At 53.7% G+C, this 12,513-nt stretch overlaps 1 protein-coding gene across 11 annotated transcripts in view; it reads right to left on the reverse strand.

The window, feature by feature from the left end:
• EHMT1 (euchromatic histone lysine methyltransferase 1) overlaps positions 1 to 12,513 on the reverse strand; it is a 151,929-nt gene that overhangs the window by 45,052 nt on the left and 94,364 nt on the right. For 10 of the 11 annotated variants that reach the window (XM_082469403.1, XM_082469398.1, XM_082469402.1 and 7 more), the window contains 4 exons: positions 8,216 to 8,293; positions 6,985 to 7,105; positions 3,955 to 4,086; positions 1,839 to 1,984 (listed from right to left, as the gene is read on the reverse strand). In XM_082469403.1, the coding sequence (XP_082325529.1) occupies positions 1,839 to 1,984; positions 3,955 to 4,086; positions 6,985 to 7,105; positions 8,216 to 8,293 (477 nt within the window). The remainder of the gene's footprint in view (positions 1 to 1,838; positions 1,985 to 3,954; positions 4,087 to 6,984; positions 7,106 to 8,215; positions 8,294 to 12,513) is intronic. The other variant, XM_082469404.1, reaches the window with a different exon arrangement.

A 12,513-nucleotide genomic window follows, 5' to 3' on the forward strand; every position in this document is an offset into this window, starting at 1 on the left:
GAGCAGACGAGATGACAAGGCTCTTTATGAAACCATCCAGCTAACAAATGAGCAGTAAGCGACACAACATCACCGTTCTGGAACCTCTGATGAATTAATAAATACAGGCATGAAGACTCAACAGCTGCCAACATCAGAAAAAGAGAGGCAACCAGATATCACGAGCCTTTACCTTGGACTAAACTCCCCTCAGCTGAGCCGGGTCCACCTCTGTATAAACTGCAGACAGAGGCGCTGGAGGCTCCGTGAGCATGGGAGCCACTGCTCAGACCACGGGGTCAAATGGCCCGGCTGCTCCACACATAAAGGGAAAGGAAGAGAAAGGACAAATGGGCAACAGCGTCTAGGGACACCTGTATGGCTGGCAAAACCATTTAGAAAACACGGAAGCCGGGTGGCAGCTATTTGGGGCCAATCCTACTTCCTGACCCTGGGAAATGGTTACCAGAGTGCCCACCCTAGACAGACTCATTAGGCCAGACATTTGTCTTGTATTGTTTTCTGGATTTATATTTCATTGTACAACAAAAAATTTTATATGTAACAGGTTGAAAAGAGAAAAGACTGTGAGTTCCTAAGATGAACTTTGGGGAGCGGGGGGAGGGGCACCGGAAGGCGTCAAGGCACCAACTCATTACTCGGAAGAGCAGCAAAAGAGACCACGAAGTCACTAGTTGTGCTGCGAACCCAGGATGAAGCATGTCTCAGGGGCACAAACAGCCCCAGCAGGTGAGGAAGCTCTGTTCCAGAGACACCAGATTGTCACTGCAGGAGGAACAAGAGAACCGTGGAGGGCTTCCCTGGTGGTGCAGTGGTTAAGAATCCGCCTGCCAATGCAGGGGACAAGGGTTCGAGCCCTGTTCCGGGAAGATCCCACATGCCACGGCACAACTAAGCCCGTGTGCCACAACTACTGAGCCTGCGCTCTAGAGCCCGCGAGCCACAACTACGGAGCCCGCGTGCCACAACTACTGAAGCCCGTGCGCCTAGAGCCTGTGCTCTGCAACAAGAGGAGCCACCGCAATGAGAAGCCTGCGCACCACAATGAAGAGTAGCCCCCGCTCGTCGCAACCAGAGAAAGCCTGCGTGCAGCAACAAAGACCCAACGCAGCCAAAAACAATAAAAAAAATAAAATTAAAAAAAAAAAAAAGAGAACCGTGGAGTCGCCACCCTGCAACCTCTCACCGGACGACGGACCGAGGGCAGGAACTCGACCTCACAGTGACCCCACCAAGGCCGGCCGGAACGCAGGGACAATCTCAGCACCTGGATGAACTCCGACCTCCAGTCCCAAGATTCGGGAACTAAAAGGGAATGACCGGCCCCGGGCCAGTGGCGGGGTGCAGGAGGGTGGGCGGAACCCACCTGGATTCAGCCAGAGCAGAGAACACAGACGTCTGACCACCAGCTAGGCGTCACGTGATAATGGGAACTACTGTTACTTCTGTTACAGGAGACAGGTGCTAAACGCTGGCTCAAAGCCCAGCGAGCGGAGCGGGACAGACTCAAGTGCTGGCGGCTCGGACGCCGAGCAGCAGGTTCAGAAGGTCAACTGCAACGCTTTCATCACGGACAGTTCTTCTAAAGAAGGTGACGGGGCCCGTGCAGAGGCTGCGAGCAACCTCAGGTGCAGCTCTGCCTCTCACCCATCCACGTCCGAGTTCACAGCGAAGTAGAAACGCCTTTGGGAAAGCGTGACCTCAGCGGAACAGCGCCCGCGGCCGTGTCGGCTCCCAACCACCACTCCCGCCTGGCCACGCGCCCAGCACCGTCCTCCTGAGCAGTGCCGGCGCCGCCGGGCGGGGCCCCCCTCGCACAGGAACGCGAACCCGCTCACCTGGTGGTCCGCGCTCTCCGTGGCCATGCACTGGTTGTTGGCCAGGGTGGTGATCTCTCGGCTTTTCGGGGTCTCCATCCGGCAGCTGCAGAGGGGCACCTCCTGAAGGCCGTCCGTCTCGCCTACGTCGGGACCGTTGGCCAGCCCTGCGGTCACACACAATGCGTGTCGCCGCCACGGCCCAGACAGCTTTGCTACACTCGGGCCCGCCCGCCCCACCTCCGCAGGGCCAGAAAGCGCGAACACGGTCCCTGCAGACACGCCCGCGGGCAGCCGCCCGGGAGCCAAGGTCCAGGAGCCAGACCGCCCAGGACTTCGCTTCCCACATGCTTCCCAGCCAGAAAGCGCTTGTCTTTGTCACTTGGTTTTAGAATTGCAGCCACGAGACGAACGTTCGGTTCAACCTGAAAGAGTTTGGAGGCAGCTTGTCTACTGATCATCTAGAACGTTCCTCACCCACTACAACAGCGCAAAGAGCCTGCTTATTAGGCGGAAGGAGGAAAGGATTGGGGAACACAAAGAAGAAAACTAGGATCACGAAGAAAGTGTTGGGCGCAGCACATCACCGCCTGACCCGACTTACAGGCAGGGCAAGGCGGGCACCACTGGGACGAAGGCAGCCCGCAGCTAGGCCGGCTTGCAGTGGGGACAGAGGCCGGTGGCCAGAAAGACCCCTCGACCCAGCCACGGCTTCCAAAGGAAGGTGCGTTTCATGTTCCTTCTTGTGCAATGAAGTAGGGGTGTAGGGTAAGCGGGGGTCCCCACAGACATGGCAGGCCGGCTCGCCTGGACCCCCATGAACCAGGACCCGTCCCCACCCTCCGCACCCATCCAGGTCACATGGCCCTTCTCCGAGGAGCCCCAGGCCCCCTGCCCTCCTGCCCAGCCTCAGGCCCCACAGCTGCCCCCCTAGAGGGTCTGGAACCCTAGCACTAAATGCACACAAAACTGGGGGACCTGACTCGTCCCTCCAAAGTGCTGACACCCCAGGCCCTGCGTGACTGGACACATCCACAGGTCCCTCCAATGGTGGCTGTCAATCCAGGGAACACCCTCAGGGAAGCAACTTATATGGCGCCCCGCAGCCTCTCCTCCTCCTCCAAGGGGCTCCCGCCAGCGTGGCCCTTACTTTTACCAGAAGCTGAACATACACATTAAAGGCAGAGGCCACCTGCCTCACCCTCCAGGGCTCAGCTCAGACAACAGACAGGGGCAGCAGGCGCCCCCGCTGTGCTGCCCTCTCACCTCTGACCCCAGGCAATGTGGTAAAACGAGCACTACTTCCTGCTGGCGTCCAAGTCGGCACCTTCCTGAGACAAAGCTAAGAGCAGGTTTAGAAACAGTAAACACAGATGTCACTTCATCGGGAAGGAAGGCATGAGGTGATGACTGGAGAGGGGTTTCTGCTCTGTGTGCAGCAAGAAGAGCGGCTACTTCTCTGACAGACAAGCCTACGATTTTCTTCTTAAGCTAAAGATGTGATTTCCTAAACTAAACAAGTAAACCAAAAGTCTTCTAGTGTTCAAAACGCTAACAGCTGGTTATTTGTCCTTTAAAGAATGATTGGTTGAACCCCGACAGCAGCAAAATCTATGGGGTGTAAGTAACAAGGATTTTACATTTTCCCCATGTTTCATTTGAAAGAAATTTTTCAAAAGAGCCAAACAGCTATTAATTAATTTCCACTGGTAAAGATTTTCAGACAGCGAGGAGTGTGTGGCCCCAGCCCCAGAGCCAAGGACCCCCGGAGCTGCAGTGCCAGGGACTTCAAGGCCCGGCTCCAGATATGCCACCATGGGGCACCAACAGCTCAACACGGACGAGAAGACACACTTCCACCAACATTGTTGGAATCAGGGATCATAAAAAAGCCACGTTGTGCAGAACAACGCCACTTGCATGCAGCCAGGGCAGAGGGTCACCTCCCACTGGGAGCCCCATATAAGCACGCATGGCTCGCAGGACTCCTGACCTTGGTGGGCAACTGCACCCGACCCCTGGGGCCGCCTCACTAGAGCGCCACGGGGCAGCACACTGGCCCCGCGCCCTGCCCACTCGGCACCAAACACTCCCTCCCCCACCCCCGCCGGCTGGCCCTGGCCACGCACGCGCTCACCTTCTGCGTCAGAGGCCAGCGTGCCCTTGACTCGGAGATCCAGGGAGTCCAGCGAAACCTCCATGTACCCCGTGCCGTCGCTGGGTGCCATGTGCTCTGCGCTTCCTGAAGACGATGCGTACGCTTCGGAACCTGCGTTCAAAGGCACACACGTCAAACACGGTGCGCCGGGGCCTCGCGACCCACGGGAGGCGCCACGGGACACTCGCGAGCCACTCGGACAACACACACACATAGCATCCGGGCCCCCGTCCCGCACTTCTGCTGGTTCCCATTTCCGCACGACCTCCCTGGGGAGAGGGCGGCCGTGTTGAGGAGAGCAAAGGTGTGGGCATGTGGAAACATCTTTCTCTACAAACACACCAGCTAGATAAAAGCTGATCAAATAATCAAGGACACATAAAAACGTTGTGCACATACGTTCTGTGAATATTACTTTAAAAATATAAGAGTAAAATCTGAATGGCAGCTTTGAAAGACCAGCTGATGTACAGCAGCTAAAGAAGCCCCAGACGTTTAGCGTCGCTGTGGAACCGGCCCAGCCTCAGACACCTGGGCTGCAGGATCCACAAGGAAAGGCTGCAGGGCCGCAGGGAGCGTCCTCCTGTGAGAAGGGGGTTTACGAAGCACATCACCCACCAAAGGGCAACACAATCTGAACACGCCAAGGAGAGGAATGTGTGTAAGTGAGGGGCCCGTCAATGGAGGGGGCTCCTGTCCACAAGTCCCAGGAGGCCCAGCCGGGTAACTGCCTTTCTAAGGGCATTTCACTGAGAAGCCTGTGAAAATGTGCATTTACACAGGATAATAACACCACCAGCAAAGGGCAAATGCCCATAGTTCAGAGGCAAGTTTTAAATATCTGTCATCGACATTATTTCAATGATGGGAAATGAACAAGCCATAACACAGAGAGGTTTGGTGCCCAAAGACTCTGAATTCAGGCCACAGTCTGAACCTAGATCTCAGGCAGGAAGGAGCCAACCACCAGCAAGAAATCATCACCAACCTGAGGAACTGAGTAGCCTTTGTGCGATTTTAAACACTTTACAGGAGGAAATAAAATTCAAACTCCCGTTTAAATATTTATTTAGGCAGGCATTCTACACATTACACACAAGATGGTGAAGATGAAGCCTCTACCCGAAACAACTTTTAGTCTTGGATCTACAAAGGCTTTTGTCAGCCGACAGCGGAAACCACATGGGGCATTCTGATCTTGGCTGATGATTCCTGGTTGAGAGACAAGGAAACGCGAGTGAAGGAGAGGAGGTTCACGGGACGCACACGTGGGCCTGGTGGGTCAACAAACCCCACCGGCCACCTGCCTCCAGTCTGATACTGACTGTCACACACGGGCCTCCAGCAGCCCTCTGCATTTCAGGGGCAGCTCTGTAAACCTGCTTCTCTATCAGGGGCATCTAGAAGAACGCTAAAATAACTGTGCAAGACAGAAAGAAGTCCTGCAGCTTTGTGGTGCTGGTATAGAGAAAAATCAATCAATAAAACAGACTAGAAAGTCTAGAAACAGCCACACGGTGACTGTCAACAAAGGTTCAAAAGGTTAAGTGAAGAAAGAAAAGTCAATGCAACCAATGGCGCTGGAACAGCTGGAAATGCACAGGCAAAAAAGTGAGCTGCCCGACAACACACACACACACTCACACACACTCAAAGTGGATCAGAGACCCACATGTACGGGCTAACTATAAAACTTCAAGAAGAAAACATGGGACAAAATCTTTGTGTCGTGGGTTGGTTAAGTTGAAGATTTCTGAGATCACGAAAAGCATGAATTTTAAAACAAAACAATCCATAAATTAGACTTCAACAAACATTTTTTAACACTTTTAGTAGGTGCACACACTTGCAAAACATCTATCTCACAAAAGACTTGTATCCAGAACACTGAAAGAAGTCACAACTCAGTGAGAAGATACACGCTCGGATTTTAAAGTAAGCAAAAGGTATAAACGCATTACGAGAAGATAAACGCTAAGATGTGCAACCTCGCTCTTTGTTCGGTAACCGCAATGAGGCAGCACCACACACCACCCAGCAGCGCTGGAATCAGAGACTGACCGCGCAAGCGCTGTGGGGGCCAGTGCGGGGCTGGACCCTCCCGTGCTGCTGCGGGAATGCAGAGCAGGACAAGCACTTCGGGAAACAGCTGGCAGCACTACGAAGTGAGACACACAGCATGACCCAGCCACTCTCCACTCCTAAACGTCTACCCCAGATAAACGGAGCATTTGCTCTAGAAACATGTGTACACAAACTCCGCAGCAGTTTATCTGTAAGGGCCAAAAACTGGAAAGAGACCAAATGTCCAACAGGTGAGGGATAAACAAACCACAGACAGCTGCGCGTGGAACACCTCCCGCCAACAACAACACGGATGACCCTCAGTTACTCGCGGGGAAGCCAGAGAGAAGGATCCACCCATAAACGTTCTCCACAGCGCTAACCCATCTGCGGAGGCGACGTGGAGCAGAGGTGCCCGGGCCGGGGGAGGGCTGGCTGCAGAGGGAAGGTCTCCATCGCGCGGCGAGGGTGGCAGGGGTCTCCTGTCACACGCACGTGGTGAGGCTCACCAACCGAACACCTCAGTAACACACACTTCATGCTACGCCAAGTCCTCCATGGCAAAGCTGCAAAGACGGGGCCCCTGGGCCACTAACTTTGACGTCATGCCCTTCCCAGCTGTCCCTTTAACAAGGCTACCTCCAGATCAAGAGAATCTGAGCAAAGGGCTGAGAGCCACCGTGAGGACCAGGGCCCGGCCGCACAGGACAATGAGGGCGGGACACAGGGAAGGTGGGGGCAGTCAGTGTGCGGCCATACCACGGGGGCCTGCTGGAAGGAGACCCCCTGGCATCACCCGAGGGTCTCTAATAAAGCTGTTTCTGATGTTTTTATTTTTTTAAACAGTGGAGTCTTCCGTTCAAATGAAGTCCTACACAGAACCCCAGCCCCAAGCCCCCCACGGCCCGCTTCCGCCCGGGGTCCTGCGTGTGGCTCCGTGTTTACCTAGCACGGAGCAGGGCTTCTTTTTACTTCTCCGCCTCCTCTTCCTCGCTGGCTTGATCCAGGGGCTGTCAGGCTTCCCTTTCCTCTTGAGAAACTTCTTCTTGATGCTGGATTCAGAACTCTGAGAACCAAGGGAAAGGAACAGAAAGAGCAAAGCATGGGCGCTCGGAAAGCAAAAGTTCTGTTTTCTCGCTGTATCGTGATAATCCAACTAGAAGATTAATTTCACTTTTAGACACTTTTCTAGGTCACATTCTTAAAGACACTCATGCTTTTCCCTAAATATCACTCTAAGCTCAGTTACTTGAGTTTGGCACAAAAAAAGAATAAATGAAAAAGTTCTACCAGTAACTAAATAAGTTCAGTAAAAGAATCCCCTTTTAATTACATGCACCCATTCATCTCGCTCATGAGAAAAGGAACAATCAAAGCCTCAATGTGCTTCAAATCTATGTCCAAATTAGCCATTACATGGAGAACAAGGAAAGAAATTATCATTAATTTACAACATTTCGAGATTCCTGTGAGTACGTGTGTCTCAAATCTAGACGCAGAAAGGGCATCTAACTGCCACGAGTTACAGCAGATGCAGAGCATGAACTACTAGCCTTTCTAACGACTCCACCACCAGGATCTCACAACCCCTGTTAACTATGGATAGAAAAAGAAATTTTAAAATGTGTGTTCACGAGATAAAAAGATACACTAAGGGCGGCTCACTGGCCTTTCCAACAGTTGCCCTGGAGCCCGAGCCCTCGTGCTGGGCCCCCTGAGACGCCCAGGTGCCCTGAGCCCCCTTCAGAGCAAAGCTCCGGGAAGAACGTCTGCCAAGAGCAGCACCACAGCCCCCTGTGCTTCAGTCGACGACCTCAAAGAAACACGTTGTATCGCCAGACACAACAGCCCCTCCCAGGGCTCATCTCCGCCACCCACGTGGCCACTTTCTCCTTCTCACGCACAGAGACTCCCTTCCCTGCGCTGCCTCGCCAGCCTCCGTCCTCCCCCCACAGCCCCGCCCTCTGACCCTGCCCCCGTGAGGTCGTGTCACTCGCACCCCTCAGCTCTGAGCCACATCCAGCCCGCGGAGGGCCTGCGGTTCCACCTTGGACGCCTCGATCTTCCCTCGCCCGGTCCACCCGGCGGCCCCTCCCTGGCTCTCTCAGGCCGCTTTCTCTGCGGCTCCCACGTGGCTCCTCTGCCAGGAGCCCCACGTCACCCGCGCACAGGTTACCAGATCGGACTCGTCTCCGTCCTCCTCCTCCTCCCCGGTGCCGGCCGACTCCTGCTCCTCTTCAGATTCACCCTCCATCTGAGCAGCCGCGCCGGGTGCCAAAAAGAAAACAAACCAATGAGAGCCGTTGGCGGCAGGCGATCTGACCCCACACACCTTGGAGGTGTCCCAGCTCCCCGAGAGCCCGGCCCGGAAGGGCTGCCCCCATGCCAGGCTCCCACGCTGACCTGGACCACCGATCCGACGTGACTAGGAGGGCGGCCCCCTGGCATGGGCAAGGGCGCCAAACATATGCAGATCAGGGCGCGTGAGAGACTGCACTCACCGCAAAAAGGTTTTCAGAGGCCACAAACTAATATAAAACGCAAAACCTACCCACCCCCCACCCACGAGCCCGCCCAGCCCCAGGGCCTCGACCTGCTGCCAATGCTGGGCACCCGCGGGCGAGCACGGGAGTGTTTGCCTGCAGGGGCAGAGCACCCAGCACGCTTCTGCGTCTTACTTTCTTCTAATGAAAAGTACGCTGTGGGATCTTTCCGTAACAGAACAGCAGAGGCACCTGGGTTCACCTTCTCTACCTACACAGGAGCCGCGCGTCCCCTCCACCCTTCCCCGCGCACCCGGCTGTGGCTCCTCGAGGGGCCACGCGGTGACCGCACCCTCACAGTCTCACAGGAAGGGTAAGACCCTCCGGACAAACAGCAGACACGTGCTCCCACCCGTGCAGGACACTCCGGGTGTGGGGCGCCCACAGGGCACCCCCAGGTCCTCTGAGGGGCTGCACCGCCTCGAGTGTCTCCCATGCGTGCTCCTCCGTTTCTCCCGCTGCGTACTGCGTGACCACAGCCCCAGCCCGTATTTCCACTGGGTCCTTGCTTTCTTAGTAACTGTGGAAGCTACACACACACAGGAAACTACACACACACATTGTCTGTTAAGTATGTTATAAACATTCTCCTATCAAGCTCTACAGGCTCTGCTTCTGCTATTTCTTTTTAAAGTAAAACTTCTGGGGTTTTAATCTGGACAAGTCGAACCTCTCAGTCTCTCCCTTCGTGGCTTCTAGGTTTGTGTCTTACAACAGAAGGCCTTCATTTGAGATTAGAAAAACGGTTTCCAAAACTTTTTACCACAGTTAAATATTTTGTGTTGACACTTTAAATCTTCTGGAATTTGCTTTTTTAAATAACAGCTTTACTGATTTATAACTCACCCACCCTTACACTCACCCTTTTAAAGCGCACACTTCAGTGGTCTTGAGCGTATTCACAGTTGTGCAACCATCACCCCCACCTACTCCAGAATGGAGTGTACATTTGTTGTGCACCTTGATCTAAGGGTCGGCCTTCACTTTGCCCCCAATTTTCCCAATAACATTTATTGAAAAGTTCACGATCCCCTGCAAACAAACTGAAAACCCAACCCTTAGAACAAACTGTATCTCTGCAGACAGACAGGTGCACTGTGGCCGCCCTGCTCCACTCTCTCATGGCTCCCCCGTGCCTGCACGAATCCCCGCTTGAACCCCCTCCGTAACTGTCCTGCTAACCTCTCCCCCGCCCCCCAGCCCATTCTCGCCGTGAACGACTCCCAGGTCAGCTGGTCCCACAGAAAATCCTGTGGGAGTTTTGATGAGAACAGTTCTGAATTCATGGATAACATGGCGAAAGGGAGATGAAAGAATGGATCTTCTCATTCAGACAAATAATGGGTCATTCCATGAACTTATTCTTTTTTTTAACCTCTTTCAGTAAAGTTTTACTATTTTCTCCTTATAGATAACAGACGTTTCTTGTTAAATGTATTGCTAAGCACTGTGGTGGTGTTAAAGACTTACAGCTAATTTTTAGGTGTGATATTGTGGTTTTGTTGTCCAAAGAATCCTTTCCTTCTGAGGACCCGCACTGGTACGCCGGCCTCAAGACCGTCCAGGTGGAGCAGGAACTCTGGCACGCACCGGTGGCCGTACACACGCACAGCCCGACGCTCTCCATTCAGGAGCTGACACGTCCGGGCGGGTATTGACTGACATCATCGACAAGCTGTCCTTGCATTCTCTGCCTGGCAGGGCCACACAAGCTCAGCTCTCTGGCGACAGCAGCCGCTCAGCTGGTCTCCGCGGATTTCTTTAGATGGATGATTACATTCCCAGCAAACTCCCTCGTCCTTTAAAGTATTAATGTTTCCTTCTGGTTTTCACCTTACAGCACCACAGCAAGAATGACCAATGTGGCGCGCTCGTGTGAGGGGAGGAAGTGGCAACCCGCACTTTTCCTTTTTTTTTCTTTTTTTGGCTGCATTGGGTCTTAGTTGCAGCACGCGGGACCTTTCGTTGTGGCGTGCGGGCTTCTCTCTAGTTGTGGCGTGCAGGTTTTCTCTCTCTAGTTGTGGTACGTGGGCTCTGTAGTTTGTGGCACACGGGCGCTCTAGTAGAGTCGTGCGGGCTCAGTAGTTGTGGTGCACGGGCTTAGCTGCCCCGTGGTATGTGGGATCTTAGTTCCCCGACCAGGGATCGAACCCACATCCCGTGCGTTAGAAGGTGGATTCTTTACCACTGGACCACCGGGGAAGTCCCAACCTGCACTCTTTTTATCACTGGTATTAACAATGGTTTAAAACTTTCACCATTAAATACAACCTTTTTTGTACGATTCTGATATCTTTATAATAAGCTTTATTTAAATGTTATCTTTAAATTTCATCGGGTAGTTTCTTATTCTAAAAATACTGAGCAGTGCAACTACCCATCAAAGTGAGCAGATTAACAACTTCCGAAACTCCTGTGACTGTAAAGGGAGGAATAAGGAATAAGTACTTGAAAACTGCACACACAGCAGCTACAGGAACAGGCGTAAGGCGCTCGGGGAGAGGAGGGAGGGGAGCACCACAGCTGGCATCGGAGTGGACAGACGGTGTGGCGCTAAGCCAGGCAGAGGCCACACAGGGTGGGGGACCCGAGCCAGCAGGCCCCGCACCCACCTGCCCCATCCACCCCAGTGCTGAGACAAGGACGCCGGTCATCGGTGAGGAGGCAGCCCCCTACGCGGAGAAGGAGGCACCGTGCTGGCCGCACACACACAGGGCCTCCCTTCCTACAAATCGACTTTTTAAAAGGACAAATAACTACACAGATAAACAGCTGGGTCCCAAACAGGTACTTCACAAAAGAAGACATCCAAACAGCAAATAAACATACAAAAAAGTACCCAAGCTTCTCGGAAACCAGGGAAACGCAAATCAGAACTGCAGTGTGAGCGCGCTCAGCCGTGCCAGGAGGGCAGCCCACCAAGTTCACAAGCCCGCGATGCACACGCAGGACGTGCAGCTCCCCTCGCGGATGCGCCAGACATGGGCAACAGCCCCGCTGGAGCCCCGCACACACCCGTCCAGAGGGCTGCGGCCCCGCTTGGCTCCCAACGCTCTGGCCTCAGGGCCCCTCCCTCTCGTAGAAACTACTGAGAACAGCCAAGGGCTGTGGGGGCCCGTGAGTCCATGAACACGCGCCGCTGCAGACACTTACAGCTGCGGCGTGGCTCCCTCAAAGGAGAGTGAGAAAGGCAGGTAACATCCCAGCATTATTATAACCCTGGAGGGTCTCAGAGACCCTGGGCCACCTTAAAAACCACTGTCACACAACAGTGAAAATGAACTAACAGCATAAATAAATCGCACAAACACAACACAGAGTAAAACGAGCCACACTCAGAAAAAGGAGTGCTTCCTGCGTGATTGCATCGAAGCCCAGAACAAGGGCAGAGGCAACCCTGCCACAGGGACCGGAGGGGGGCGCCACCCGCATGCTCCTGCCCTGGGCACCGCTGACCTGTGCCCCGTCCCCAAGTCCACATGGCAGGGAGCTGGACCCTGTGACATGCCTTCCAGTCTCTCTCCTTTGCTCCGTTCCCTCAGCAGGTCCTGTGAAGAGCTTTCCGGGAGGCCGCAGCCTCCCCTGCCCTCGTGCCCTGATACACGGTTGTGTCTGGCTGACTTTAAGGCAGGTTTAGCCTCAGAACCGGCTGGCGTATCTCCCATCTTTCTCATCTCCAGAACAGGTCACATAACAAATCCATGACTATTTGTTACTATCACTGATCTGGTTTAGATCTGCTCCTGCCATCTTATTTTGTTTTCCACATTTTCTTTTTGATTCTGCTTTTATTCATTTCCTGATTCTTTTGTTAGCTTGATACCCATTTAATTTTCTTCCTTTGTATCAGCACCTAGACTAACTCAGTGTTATTCAGTGTCTAGATTCTTTCCGGAAGATGAGGACCTCCATCAAAATAGAGAATCCAGAG

This window comes from Balaenoptera physalus (assembly GCF_965194825.1).
Source record: "Balaenoptera physalus genome assembly, chromosome: 7".
Lineage (NCBI taxonomy): Eukaryota > Metazoa > Chordata > Mammalia > Artiodactyla > Balaenopteridae > Balaenoptera > Balaenoptera physalus.